The sequence below is a fragment of the Pavona decussata genome, unplaced genomic scaffold (genome assembly GCF_977016875.1).
Source record: "Pavona decussata unplaced genomic scaffold, jaPavDecu1.1 SCAFFOLD_94, whole genome shotgun sequence".
In the NCBI taxonomy this organism is placed as follows: domain Eukaryota; kingdom Metazoa; phylum Cnidaria; class Anthozoa; order Scleractinia; family Agariciidae; genus Pavona; species Pavona decussata.
The window spans coordinates 1,445,909-1,461,094 of record NW_028145511.1 but is presented as its reverse complement, the minus strand read 5'-3'; the positions used below and the strand labels follow the sequence as shown (position 1 = coordinate 1,461,094).

At 40.1% G+C, this 15,186-nt stretch overlaps 2 protein-coding genes and 1 pseudogene across 3 annotated transcripts in view; 2 read left to right on the top strand and 1 right to left on the bottom strand.

Moving 5' to 3' along the window:
• The first annotated feature begins 31 nt into the window (after positions 1-31).
• Positions 32-1,265, top strand: LOC146473301 (melatonin-related receptor-like; annotated as a pseudogene).
• A 4,866-nt stretch (positions 1,266-6,131) lies between these two features.
• LOC146473300 (melatonin receptor type 1B-A-like) lies at positions 6,132-7,861 on the bottom strand. The gene has a single exon (XM_085118667.1). The coding sequence runs from the start codon at positions 7,839-7,841 to the stop codon at positions 6,648-6,650; it is 1,194 nt and encodes a 397-aa protein (XP_084974793.1). The 5' UTR covers positions 7,842-7,861; the 3' UTR covers positions 6,132-6,647.
• Positions 7,862-12,629: 4,768 nt separating this feature from the next.
• Positions 12,630-15,186, top strand: part of LOC146473296 (melatonin-related receptor-like) — a 55,454-nt gene continuing 52,897 nt past the window's right edge. Inside the window, exon 1 of one of the 2 annotated variants that reach the window (XM_085118565.1) lies at positions 12,630-14,644. In XM_085118565.1, the coding sequence (XP_084974691.1) occupies positions 12,651-13,688 (1,038 nt within the window). In that variant the 5' untranslated portion in view covers positions 12,630-12,650 and the 3' untranslated portion in view covers positions 13,689-14,644. Of the gene's footprint in view, positions 14,645-15,186 lie in introns of those variants that run through there. The other variant, XR_014866426.1, reaches the window with a different exon arrangement.

Below are 15,186 nucleotides of genomic sequence, written 5' to 3'. Positions count from 1 at the left end.
ACACACAAACCACGAACATACAGAGTAAGAGATGGCGGATGAACTAAGCTCACGAAGCTTGTTCTTGACAGTGGTGCAATCTAGCACTTTGGCCGTGTTAAACGTTTTAGCACTACTGGGCAACATTCTCGTTTGTATTGCAGTTTACAGGAACACGAGGCTCCGTACAACGACAAACCTTTACATCATCGCCTTGGCCGTTGGTGATTTGTTGTCCGCCATCTTTGTCATACCTTTTACAGTTGGAGCACTCATCTCAAGCAGATGGCCTTTTAGTAAAGACGTCTGTCGCATGAACGCTTTTTTCAGCGTATTCGTGACTTACGTTTCACCTGTAACTATGGGTTTGACCGCGTTCAACAGATACATGAGAATATGCCAGTCGGATCAGCAGTATAGGCGATTCTTCTCGCATCGCAAGTCTCGCATCTGGCTCGCATCTGCTTGGACTGTCGTGGCGCTGTACATTTTGTTCAGTCGTCTGGCTGGTCCAAATGAAGTTCAGTTCCATCCCGGTTATGCATTGTGTTTTAATTCGCATTTAAGCATGTCGGGTAGACCTATCCGTCTCTCCATAATAGTGGGGTTCTTTTTCGTCCTTCCGCTAACTGTGTCAATATTTAGTTACAGGAAAGTCTTAAACAAGATTCGAGAACACAACATGGGTGCAGCACAAGCTCTCCAAGCACAGGCAATGACTCCAGGAATAAGCTCACTCGAGATTCGAATTAGCCGGTCTCTTTTTGTCGTCGTGTTTACGTTCATGTTGTGTTGGGTGCCCCTCTGGGTCGTCACAATCTTAACTCGTCTTCGCATTGTGTCAAACATGCCACAAAACGTTGAATCTGACTGTGTACTTTTTGTTTGAATTTATCCAATGCCATCAATCCATTGATCTACGCAGGAATGAATCCTTTGTTCAAGAAAGAATTTATTCAAATACTTCGCTGTGGAACTAGCAATTTAGTGGAGGAAATTCCAGTACCATCAAACGAACCACAAAACGCACGAGCAGAAGCGGTCACCGACAGCAACAACAACAACAACTAAAGAAGGACTACTCACGAACGTCGCGTACGATCAAAAAGCTGGAACAATAACTGGTCAGAATATTGACTTGAAACAGAGTTAAACAAATAGAACAACTTGTCATAACACATTAATCACAAAGGATCCGAGTGCAGTCGAACAGTTTATAAAACTGAGCTGACTAGAAGAACTGGAATCAATTATAAAGTGCTCTCTACACATCCTTTCACGGAATAATCATGAATCATATCTGATTAGTTAGTTGGTGTCTAGCTTTCACACGTACTTGTTTCTCTGTCACCTACTTTCGTCTGTTTATTTTTGTCTAGTTTTAATTTACTAGTAATTGTATGTACGTGACGTTATCACAAGAGCAAATCTGTTATAAATCAGTTGTTCGAAACTTTGTTGACTTATAAGTTAAATTTTTGTAAATTCCAGTCCCAAAAAGATAGACTTATATTGTAACTTTTTTTACTTAGTGTAAACATATTATAATTCATTTCTGATGCGAAAATGTGTTCATTAAACATAGTTATTATTATTATTAATACTAGCAATAATCAAAGATTAGGGAGTGCTTTCGATGATCTCGATCCCAGTCTCTTTCTTCTTTGCCAAGTTGTGATGATGTCATCAGCCCCTGTAAAATCTGCGGCAGATGCCAGATACGCGTCCCAAGATCTATTCATTCAATCAATGTTGTCCCATACAATCTCGACTCCAATCTGTATTAGGAGTGCGTTCTTTTTACTTCGAGCGCATGTTCTTTGCAAATGTAATACCTTTGAAATTAATGGAACTTTCGTTACTTATTTATGTTTTATTGGTAAAATAGCATGTATAAAAGGCCGTGTGCACAATCTTGCATTAGTGCGAACTCTGTTGAGTGAGTATCCAAAAAAAAACTGTGCGGAAACAGTGATTTTGTAGTTGCGCCGGAAAAACAGGGGATCCCAAAGGGAATGTTCAAGTAAAATACTTCGAATACCGTGTCTTTCCTGTTTTCCAAGCTTTTTTTTAGGGCTTTAAAATCTGAGTGCATTTACACAGTTTGATCTTTAGCCCAATTTTTAAGTCGCAAAAAATGTTTCGAGAACTGAACTCATTCCCTGAATTTACGAGTTGCTATTGGCTATCTGTAAATCCTAGAAGACGAACGAACGAATAGACCTTTGTCACGCGGGGCCATGTTGAGTCTCGGAGGAATAAAAAGCTTTTCTTTTTCACGGCAAGCCTCGCCCAGACGCCAATTCAGTGCGAGGCTTACCGTGCAAAAACAAAGCTTTTTATTCTCCTTAGAATCAACATGGTGCCGAGTGACCAAAAAAAAAAACCAGCGTTGGGAACCCTGTGGAGCTTGGATGCATGCATGTCAGATCGTAACCTCGTTTACAATATCTTCTCGGTAATACCAACAGCTGGTGTCAAGTTTTCAAGTCTTCATTGCAGCCATTGCCCTAGGAGGGCCGTTTGACGACTGACGAGGACGGTGACAATCAAGATATCGGAGGGAGAGGACTAGGGGGCTGTTTACATGGTGGGAGGAAGATCCTAGCGCCATATGTTTTCTCTATTCAGTTTACATGCATAAAGTTGTACTTGGCCCTAGTGCTAGGAAGAACTTCCTAGCTGAGAGATAGGAAGATCCTAGCACCATGTAAACTACTTTCGCTCGGAAGATCCTAGTACTAGGGAGAAAAAGAACAAACATGGCGGCAGCCGGGTGTTCAGCTGCTAAAGGCCAACAGTCATTCTTCTTTTCCTTCTCCATTTGGTAACCACTTCGGTCGAAATTTCGGCATGTAAACCAAACGAAAAGTTTTTCCGCCTTCTCGGATCTTCCTAGTGCTAGGATCTTCCTCCCTTCATGTAAACAGCCCCTAAAATAACCTACAGGACACAATGAATCGGCCACGGCCGCGCAGCTCTAACGGACGAATGATGAGAGTTTATACTGCAGTAAAAGTTAAAGCACTCAGATGAATCCATGACATTCCCGCTGAGTATTATCCCTAGCAAGGAAATGGGAAGGCACACTGGTTAGATCTAAGGCTTGTTGTGGAAAGTTTGCGCACCTTAGCCGGATTAACTAACTCTCACTCTCGCGACCGTAAATTCCAAGACTGATCCGAGAGTAAAGATCTAATCAGTTTAATGAACACATTTTCGCATCAGAAATGAACTACAATATGTTTACACTGAGTAAATAACAAAAATTACAAATTTAAGTCTATCTTTTTGGGACTGGGATTTACAAAAATTTAACTTATGTCAACAAAATTTCGAACAACTGATTTATAACAGATTTGTTCTTGTGATAACGACACGTACATACGATTACTAGTAAAACTAAAAAGAAACCCAGACGAAAGGACGTGACAGAGAAACAATTACGTGGGAAAGCTAGATACCAACTAACTAATCAGATATGATTCATGATTATTCTGAGAAAGGATGTGTAGAGAGCACTTTATAATTGTTCCAGTTCTTGTAGTCAGATCAGTTTTATAAACTGTTCGATTGCACTCGGATTCTTTGTGATTAATGTGTCATGACAAGAGTACTGCTAAAACGTTTAACACAGCCATAGTGCTGGATTGTACGACTGTCAAGAACAAGCTTCGTGAGCCGAGTTCATCAGCCATCTCTGCAGTCAATATTTATGTTCTGACTTCTGACTGTACTTATGAGTGTGTTGGAGTGCTGACGTTTTAGAAGGCGGCAAAAACGTGTAAACCCTTTAATTCACGATCTGAATTATGTTTCGGGCACTTCACTTGGAATAGACTATTAAGAATCTCTTGGACTTCCCGTTTAACCGGTCAAACCGGAATTCTCTAATTACGAGCGCGCCTCATCAATAACACGCTCGACAATTTTCTCTTTTCGCTAAACGTAGTTAACATGAATATCAGAATGAAAGTGGCCAAGTTTCTTCCGAAATTGTAAAGCAGTTCACTTGGCATAAACGACACGGCCACGAACAAATAAAGATTTTTTTCCCGTTTACCAAATTTGTGAATAACTCGATCAACAACTAAAACGTCCTTTATAAGAAAGTTATTTTTCATATTTTACGACGTTTGCTTGGGAGGACTTTCAGAAGTCGTTTTAGTGAAAATTATCCAGCCACTGTACTGGAATCATGTCAAGAATTTGTTTTTTGAAGATTAAAATCTAACATGAGCTTGTTAACAGCGTGGAATGGTTCTTACTTTATTTGCAGGTAACTCATTTTTTAAAATAAATAACTTATCATAGGGACTTGTACTCTGGTTTTCATAGCGTGAGTAAGCTGTCACCGACAGCAATCTTTGTTAGGTTTTCACTCACCGAGAAAATATATTGCACTTTCACGACTCATCATCAGAGAAATGTTCCACAAATTCTCCTATTCACAAAAATTTAGTGCTGGAGAGTATCGAAATTTAAAGTAACGGAATAAATTGGAGACTAAAATTAATTTTTTCAAAAAATGACGAAACTTTTCTCGGAGTTAGTGAAATGACAGATGGCCTATTATTGTTGCTTTCAAATGCAAAACATTACCGTTTTTAATAACAAGTGAATCAATGAAAGCTTTTGGACACATGGTCCATCAACGATGGCAGCAGCTACAGAAAAATAAAGTGTACACTCTTTTTTTATAAGAACGTCCTGCACAAAAAATTGGATTTGCTCCTTTTTTGATCCGTATCAAAGATGAGGTCAAATATAATAACATTTTTGACAACACATTTGATGCGCATCAAATATTTGACGTCTTTGCATATACCTTTGACTCGAATAAAAAGTGAGTTCAAATGCATTAACAACTTTGACCCTACCTTTGACGCGCGTCAAATTTAAATCAAACAACTTTGACTCCGCCTATGACGCGCATCAAAGGTGGATCAAATATATGATATCTTTGATTCGAAACAAATTTGAATCCACCGTGAATCAAATGCGGCCTTTGTCACCTGTGATTCGACTCAAAGGTAATCAAAGGCGGCCTTTGACAGTCTTTGACCACACATTTGATGTGCGCAAAGGCGTTTTTTCGCCTGAAAATGTTCTTAAGATGTTCTTAAGTTACCTGTTATAGTATTTGAAAACATCTCTGCGGACGTGATGAAGACACTTATCAAAGAGCAATATGTGCCGTAATGTGGTGCCAAGTTGCTTGTGACATTGTCTGTTGCGCGACTTACATGTACTCTAGTGCTGGGCAGAAGATGCCGCGACAGCCAACTCTCGGTAAATTTGGGTTTGCGAAAAGTATCGACCACATTTGGTCAAAATAAAAATGTTCTTACTGGCTCTCAGCCTGGGTAATGTTCTCAGTATGTTCTTAAATGTTAGCCTCGACGTTCTTATAAACAAAAAAGAAAAAAAATAAAGAGTGTAACGTATTTGCAACTCTCAAGCTCGTAAATTAGCACGTTGGGGAGTGAGGGAAGGGGGGGGGGGGGGGGGGCAAAAAAAACCGACGATAACAACGGAGTTACCTAAGTATGACAGCAAACTTCACGAATTTCAATTTCAAAATTTGCAAAAGAACGATACCCAGATTTTAATATTATCTTGATATCTTCTTCAGATGAACAACTATGTTCTTTGTAAAACTGAATCAAATTTTCGCGACGTAAGAAAGCTGTAAAACAAAATTGGATGTTACTGAAAACTTAGTGTAATGCCTGACTCGTCCCCAGTTGTCTCTCTTGTCTTTCAGAAGAGACACGCGCGAGGGAAAATGCGTGCTCGAGGAGCGGCTAGAAGCGCAGGGGTTTATGGGAAATAAGAAAGGGGAAAGAGTCTAAAAGCAGTGTTCGGTATGTATCACTTCAAAAGGTTTGTTGACGATGAGTACAATAGAGAAGAGAGCATGCAATGGAACAGGAATATTCCTTTACTCTTCCAAAACAACTGCGAAGGTCGGGCCATGGAAATCGAAGCATTTTATTTGAATGCCTTGTTTGACGGTCGTAAGCTGTGCTTTCCGGATCAAGATATGAAGCACGCGGGAAGTTTGGAGAGCACTCAAAAAGCTAGAAACGCCTCGAGCAACTCTTACGCATCTTTCGTGCCTTCTAAACTTCCCGCGTGCTTCATATCTCTATCAGAGCCGCGCTGACGCATGAATCAATTGTTAATTGTATCGTATGTAAAATATTAAGTTGCATTGAAAGTTACAAGCACTATAAAGCATAGTGGTTATAAACCCACGCCTATTTCCATAAATTACAGAGAACCTGTTTGCAAGTTTAAAGTACATGGTCATAGAACAAAAAGCATTTACACTTACAGACATCTTCAAATGAAAAAGCTTTCTGATTATTATTATTATTATTATTATTATTATTATTATTCAAATAAGTTCGGTTAAGAGTAACTCCAAGTAGAAATACGGCTGGCGTAAATTCGGTAAGAGACACAGTGGAATTTTAAGTAAAAACGAGAAAAAATAGGAGAACAGACATCTCCAGGCAAAAACCATCAAAAAAATTAACTTGAGGTTAAAAAACAATAAAATAAGGTATGATTTGATCGAAACAATCCATTTTTGATTGAAAGATTAAAAATGCTAGCAGCGCACATGTGTTGTAGCCATAATTAGTCTTAAGTTCGTAGTGTTAGCTATAGTTGCTAGATGTTTCTTCTTGTGCCCTCCTTTTAAAATAATTTGAATTTTGTAGATCGTTAGATGGCACCAAAATTTCCTCCGTGAATTCTCCATGAATTTCCTCCTTGAGCTCTGTCCCTTCATTGTCGCCCCTTGTGAGTGCACAGCTTTTCTGAGAAATGGTTCCTTGATTCTCATTGTTTGTTGTTTGCGTTTGTGTCTTCCGTGAAGCTGTGCTTTCTTTTGATGCTTCAGAACTTTCCTGAATTAACCAGCCACATTTACAGCGAAGAATGTTTCGAAATTCTTTCCTGAAAAGAGGATTCATTCCTGCATAGATGAACGGATTTATGGCGTTAGACAGACACAAGCAAAGAGCGCAAATTAATTGAACATTTCTTGGCATGTTCGCCACAACACGGAAGCGACTCAACAGATTGACGATCCAGAGAGGCACCCAACACACCATGAATGCAAACACTACAACAAACAGAGATTTGCTAATTCGAATTTCGCGCGAACTTATTCCTGAAATCCTTGCTTGTGGTTGGAGAACTTGTGCCGCACCCATGTTGTGTTGTCGAATTTTTTTGAAAACTTTCCGGTAGCAGAATATTGACACAGTCAGCGGAAGGATGAGGAAGAGGCTGACAACAACGACGTAATGGATAATGCTGCCCAATTTGGTCAAATGCATATTTAAACACAGTGCATAGTCCGGGGAGAAGCGAAACTCTTGCAGACCAGTGATAAAAGTCATAAGAATTAAATAGAAGGCTACGAACACCCAGGCAGACGCGAGGAAGATGCGAGATTTCCTTTGTGAGAAGAATCTTTCATACTGTTGATCCGACTTGCATATTCTCGTGAATCTATTAAACGCGGTCAAGCCCATTGTTACAGGTGAAACGTAAGTCACGAATACGCTGAATAACCCATTCATTTCACAAACATTTTCACCAAAAGGCCATCTACCTGTGATGAGCACTCCAGCTGAAAAAGGCATGACAAAGATGGCGGACAGCAAATCGCTCATGGCCAATGCGATGATGTAAAGGTTTGTCGTTGTACGGAGCCTCGTGTTCCTGTAAACTGCGATACAAACGAGAATGTTGCCCAGCAGTGCGAAAACGTTTAACATGATCATAGAGCCGGCTTCCAAAGCCGTCAAGAACAGGCTTCGTGAGCTGAGTTCATCCGCCATCTCAGCAAATGTTCGACCAAATAAAATTTTGAATGGCGCTCGAAGACTTTTATTTATTCACGGAACAGTTAAGCTCATTTTCCGTTTCAAATGTCAATCAATTCCCTCATCATACTCTACTCGGGTTGCAGTTGCCTAGTTTCTAGGCCTCTCTGTGTTTTTCATCTCGGTCAATCCGTTTCTGGTCACGTGGTCCGAGCGAAAAAGCGAGGCCCAAAAATCAAAAATTGAGGCAAATGTCTCACTTTTTTCTGGCGCGAAATTTCATGTTGAGCGGTTCGCTCCATGGCGGAAAAATCAGAAGAAGTGGTAAGTTCGAACTCATTTTCGACGCGAATGCTTCTTCGAGTGTATAAGACTAGTTAATTCATATGTTGTTTGAAAAGAAAACAAATGGACCATACGGTACGACTTTATACTCTAGAAAGCGCTTTTTCAACGAGCAATTTGAAGGTAAGCATAAGTTTATTTAACTGGGAAATGAGCGGTCGGCTTCACCGTTGAAATCATCATGTTGTAATGAAAGGGTCTCTATTTTCAACCAGTTATTTACTACGTTTTTAGAAAGCGAACCAGAGAGTGTGACCCAGCAATTTGGTAGTTTAACAACACCTTCGAAGGAGAAAGACGAAGGTAAGCCTTCTTTTAAGTTTGAACTTTATACTTTTCACAGGGGACTACGTGACGCTTTTGTTTTTCTTCATTCTTGCATCATAAAGCAGAAGAATTAAAGTTGGTTTTTAATTTTCGATACATTATTCGCTTGAAGAAAAAGTTAAGAGAACTTTCATATTTCAGTAGCAGTTGTTTACATTTTAGAGATTCGTCGGAATAAGGTCGCAAGTGGTCCATGCATTACATTTTCGGGTGTCTACAAACATGGCAACAGTCGATCTACAATACACATGTATCCACAAGGGTTTTGAAACCATAGTATTGGGAGCTTAAGCAACGACGACGGCGACGGCAACGACAACGCCGCAAAATAATAGGTTTAATGAGCAAAAACAATGGCTCTGCACGTGCGTTTTAGATTTTTGGTATATTTCTTTGTCGTCCTCTGCAAAACAACAACGTGAAATGACCACATTCAAGGATTTGTGGAGAACGTGAACGCACGGCGGTGAATTTTTCATTTTCTTTCTTAACTTGTACGCCACTCCTACCAATTTGGTTCCTGGATAGTTCGCCAATTTTGTAAAAGGTGAGCGAGTTGAAGTAATCACGAAGTAGCACAAATGAAATAAAGTTATATTTCCAGATGACGTTTCCGTTACCGTTGGCGTCGTCGCTGCTTAACCTCCCTAATTTGCCGCTGTTTGTAACATCTTAAATAAACCCGTAAAGTCCGCCGTTTTGAAAAATAAAACAAACGCATGCGCAGTCTGTTTTTGTCTAGGCTTTCCCCGGCCGTTCGCCTCGGATACGTCATCGAAAAGAATTGACCGTGAGGGCCTGGGAGAAAGCCGTACAGGGACTAGGCAAGGGTAGCTTTTCTGTTTGCCAAGTTCGGTATTTTAGGAAATTAACATCTCAGTGCTAAAAAGCCAGGATAACAGAAATAACACTGAAAAAATTGCTTCAGGTAATTTTGCGACAGAATTAAATTTAAAACACCCTTACTGGGGGAAAAAGATTACCTGGCCGCTGACTATCAATAGGCCGTGGAAAAAAAAAATGAAATTAAGGAAAGTAAAAGTAAAATTCAAACGCTGCCCTAGCGGGCTTCATTTGTATACAATGCATGGGCAAAAAAAAAAAAAAAAACGTCCAATAGGTCATGAACAAATTGAGCTCACGCCTTACCAGCGGGCAGCGTACAACGACAAACCTTTGCATCATTGCTTCAGTTCTGTAAGCACGAATCGATTAGATCTGATAGTAAATGGCAATGTAATTGTAGCGTTTGAATTTCTATCCAAATATCTCAGAACACATCGGTAACTTGTATGTGTCTTAGAATTTCCTACCATAACGTCGTTAGTCGGTTTTCCCGCAGTTTTCGTGCAGTTTAGGACTGCGATATTATAATCCCTTGAACAAATAAAAGCTCAGTTGGTTTGAACATGATACGAAAAGCGAAATGTCATAATCAATCAGCTCAGTATATTAAATGACCAAAAGCTGAAAGATAGACCCAAATATGGAAATTCCAACTCCAAACGGGAAATCGTGCTGACATGCAAATCCGAGAAGTTGAAAGGAAAGTGTTTAGTGCGACGAGATTCCAAATTCCGTTGGACAGAATATTTGTCGAGATGGCGGATGAATTGAGCTCTAATTGATACGTGCTACCAGAAGCCGCGATGATGCTAAACTGCACAAAAACTGCGGAAAAACCGAGTGAATACGTTTTTGTAGGGAATCACAAGTTACCGAACACGAAACTAAGAAAGTCGCTTATTTACCAACAACTTCTCTAAATTTAATTTTCGAGGAAATTTTCTTTCTGTTGAATGGGTCAAAACAGGAGCTCCAGGTCTAAAGTTCCCCTAGTGCTAGGGTTACCGTAGCAGGCGGGTCAAAGATAGCCCGGGTTTACAAGCAAAATTTCACAGGTAGGGTCTGACCCTACCACCACTTTCTTTTCTCCTTTTATTGGTTATTTTATTCCTATGTCCCTATACACAATGTAAATACTATATTCAAGTGTAAACAAAAAAAAAAATGAACTGAACTGAGGGCAGGATGGAGGAAAGCGAATGGAAGAAAAATTTCAGAATGAATCGGGATGTTTTTGTGATCCTCGCTCTGATAAATTGAGAGTCATCATTTTTGTCCAGTCCGGATGTTTGATTTGACATATCATTATGCTTGGATGTGGAAGAACGAAATACGAGAGGACTCCCCGATCTTGCAGTCGAAATATTTTCGGTTTCTGGCAAAGTATATCTCCATTTAGCCCCGCGGCCAGCCCTACGCTGTAAGCGGTCCGCCATGATGGCCGTTTGTTTTCAACGTTCAAAGGGTCTGGAAACAAATAAAAAGTTGTCCCGGGTAGGCGAGTTATCACTAGCAGAGCGTTTACAAGACAGCTAGGGTTACCCTGGCGCTAGGGTAACCTTAGCTGCCTTGTAAACACGCCGATGAAAAAAAAAAAAGAAAAAAAAAAGAAAAAGAAATGTGGGAACGCTAGGGTAACCCTACCTGCTTGTAAACAGGGCCTAAGGCTTGTTGTGGAAAGTTTGCACACCGTAGAGATTAACTAACTCTCACTCTCGCGACCGTAAATTCCAAGAAATCCGAGGATAATTTAGTATCTGCTAACACGGAAACTTTTGACCCATTCAACAGAAAGAAAATTTCTCCGAAAATTAAATTTAGAGAAGTTGTTGGTAAATAAGCGACTTTCTTAGTTTCATGTTTTGTATTCAAATATCTTAGAACACCTCGGTAACTTGTCACGGTGTCTTAAAATTCCCTACAATAACGTATTCAGTCGGTTTTTCCGCAGTTTTCGTGCAGTTTAGCATCATCGCGGCTTCTGGTAGCACGTATCGATTAGAGTTCAATTCATCCGCCATCTCGACAAATATTTGGTCCAACGGAATTTGGAATCTCGTCGCACTAAAACTTCCCTTTCAACTTCTCGGATTTGCGTGTCAGCACGATTTCCCGTTTGGAGTTGAAATTTCCATATTTGAGTTTATCTTTCAGCTTTTCGGTCATTATACTAAGCTGATTGATTGTGGCATTTCGCTTTCGTACCATGTTCAAACCAATTGAGCTTTTATTTGTTTAAGGGATTAATATCGCAGTGCTAAACTGTACGAAAACTGCGGAATAACCGGCGTTTGAATTTTACTTTTACTTCAGTTTTTCCTGCGGCCGATTGATAGTCGGCGGCCAAGTAATCTTCTTATCAGTAGAGAAAGACGAAGTCTTTCTCTGTAGCATGACAGCCATAAGTATTAAACATGAAGAAACTTCTTCGTAATGTTTTAATACAGCTTTTAATTAGTTAAAATTTTATTGTTTATAACATGTTTATGCCCATGAATAGCAAGAAGAACTGGGCAAACGGGGGAACAACTGAACACACCAGAAACGCAAACGAACGAACAAGCGGATACCCGGGCGAACGAACAACCGGACAAGCGAACAGATAGCTGAATGACCGAGTTAACGATGAGAGCGAACGAGGAACCGAGTAAACGAACCCGCGAAACTAGATGAACAGCTGAACAACCGAGTGGACAGCTCTTTTATTTTCATTCATAAGCGTTTCTAAGGATCGTTTTTTTCATGGATATTTCAATGCAAACACAAAAGCACATATCCTTTCGGAACGAGTGAGAAACGAGGTGGCTTATAGTTCTCACTGCTTTAATGCTAAGTAAATAACGATGATCTTATGCACGGATTTTAGTGAGCTTAACAAAAAGAAAATGAAGAAACAGCATAGATTGACAACACAAACTGACAAGTTTCGTCTGCTCAGAAGATCTGTCATTCTCGTCAGGGGCACAGTGAACGGACCTGGTAGAGAGTTTAAAAAACGCTAAACAACGAAAAACACACGAAGAAATTATGTAAACGTCGAGGGAGAGAATTTTGAAATAAATTCAAGGTGAATCTCTCTACCACACGCACAGTGTTATCTCTATTATCCTGGCTTTTTCGCAGTGAGATATTAATTTCCTAAACTGCCGAACTTGGCAAACAGAAAAGCTAAATGCTGCAACCCGAGTAGAGTATGATGACGCAACTGATTGACATTTGAAACGGAAGATAAACTTAACTGTTCCGTGAATAAATAAAAATCTTCGTGTGCCATTCAAAATTTTATTTGGTCGAACATTTGCTGAGATGGCGGATGAACTCAGCTCACGAAGCCTGTTCTTGACGGCTTTGGAAGCGGGCTCTATGATCATGTTAAACGTTTTCGCACTGCTAGGCAACATTCTCGTTTGTATCGCAGTTTACAGGAACACGAGGCTCCGTACAACGACAAACCTTTACATCATCGCATTGGCTGTAAGTGATTTGCTGTCCGCCATCTTTGTCATGCCTTTTTCAGCTGGAGCACTTATTGCAGGCAGGTGGCCTTTTGGTAAAAAGGTTTGTGAAATGAGCGGGTATTTCACCGCGTTTGTGGTGTGTGTTTCACCTGTAACTATGGGTTTGACCGCAATTAACAGATTTACGAGAATATGCAAGTCGGATCAGCAGTACAAACGATTCTTCTCGCAAAGGAAATCTCGCATCTTGCTCGCGTCTGCCTGGGTCTTTGTAGCGTTGCATTTCGTTCTTATGACTTTTATCACTGGTCTGCAAGAGTTTCGCTTTGTCCCGGGATATGCACTATGTTTAAATGTACATTTGAACAAAGTCGGGACTTCAATCCATTACGTCGTTGTCCTTGGCCTCTTTTTCGTCCTTCCACTGGTTGTGACACTATTCAGCTACAGGAAAGTTTTCAAAAAGATTCGAGAACACAACATGGGTGCGGCAAAAGCTCTCCAACCACAAGCAAGGATTCCAGGAATAAGCTCGCGCGAAATTCGAATTACCAAATCTCTGTTTGTTGTAGTGTTTGCATTCATGGTGTGTTGGGTGCCTCTCTGGATCGTCAATCTGTTGAGTCGCTTCCGTGTTGTGGCCAACATGCCAAGAAATGTTCAATTAATTTGCGCTTTTTGCTTGTGTCTGTCCAACGCCATCAATCCGTTCATCTATGCAGGAATGAATCCCCTTTTCAGGAAAGAATTTCGAAACATTCTTCGCTGTAGATGTGGCCGGTTACTTCAGGAAAGTTCTGAAGCATCAAAAGAAAGCACAGCTTCACGGAAGGCACAAACCGAAACAATAAACGATGAAAATCAAGGAAAGTGGCACAAGAGGTGATGAATGTCAAGACAATAAAGGAACAGAACTCAAGACAATTAGCTAAATTGTAAATAATAATAATAATAATAATAATAGGTTTCTGAACAGGCTATACGCCACCCAATACGTTATAAAATCGGGTTTCCGTAGTCAAACAAAATCGCGAGTCAAATTCATGTGTTAAAATCCTAACCGGAAAATCGTGACATCGAGATACCTATAAGTTCAAAATCCCGATTTTCATGTAGAACGCAATTCAGCTTATTGCGCAATTAAGTCCGCAAATTGCCTTGTAATTTTTTCAATATCAGTAAAATCAAACTCAAATAAAGTACTTGCGATAAAGGAGATTAAGGAAACTTCGTACAGAGAGCGCAGGCAACTCTATGAATACTAAATGCACGGAAATCACTAGTGTTGTTGTTTCCGTTGACTTATCGATTCTACTGGACTTCCCTTCTTGAGGAAAAATAGATCCCACCGCTGTTTCAGTCTTCCCCCTTTTATCTCATGACCTTCGACCTATTTTGTTTCTTATCTATGTGGAGGGTTTTAGTATGGTATAGATTTACGTATTTGAGTACTTAAATAGAACACTTTGCGAGAATCTGGAGTTCATGGTCAATGCATGCGCCAACGGCCTATTGCTGGTCAGCGGCACACAACATTAAAGTAAATTGTATCCTGCAACAATGTATTCAGCGTTATTTCTGGTCAGTTCCTGGCTCTTTAGCACTAAGATATTAGAGATCTAGAGATTAAGAATCGCGTTTACGGCAAACGGCAAACGTGAGATTCGCGTTTATGTTTTCTTGAAAAAAAAAAAAAATGAGCACATAGATGTTGGGCATTCTGAACGAAACATCAAGCAGGTATCTGACTTATCGGATTCCCACACGGCAATCTTGTGACACAGTTGTAAAGCATTTTTCTGACGATTTTCCGCGTGTTTAAATAAAGTTTACATTAGAGCAGTGCAAAATAATTCTGACCTTTGATGCTAATGTGACGGGATGTTTTTCCACTCTAAGCGAACGGGAACGTTACGGGCTATTCTGCACTTTAATGGGAAACTTCTGCGACAATTCTTGGGGAAGATTAACTCAAAGGAGAGGTCGCTTGCGAGAAAGGGCCGTCACTCCCTCAAGGTACCGTAACTGGATGGCAGAATTAACAGCGATAACTTCACTTTTGGTTTCAACAGTAGTTTATTTTTGAAAAGTCGAACTGACAAAGTTCGTCCAATAGTAAAGGTTGTAATCATGTAATCACTTAGCGCTACATACAGAGTTGCATATATATGATTTGTACAAGTGTCCATTGTTAACGGAATACAGTACGTGTGGATGTGAAAAGTAATTACAGAGGACGCGGCGGTACTTTGAATAACGCGTAGAAGATCAAAAAGCCAAGTTTTAGAACCAAAACCTCACTATCTACTACACCTGTTAATCAAAGAGAACTTGTACTATTCAATTGTCCTAAATTAAAGTTCTTGAGGTGCGTAAACGTAGCA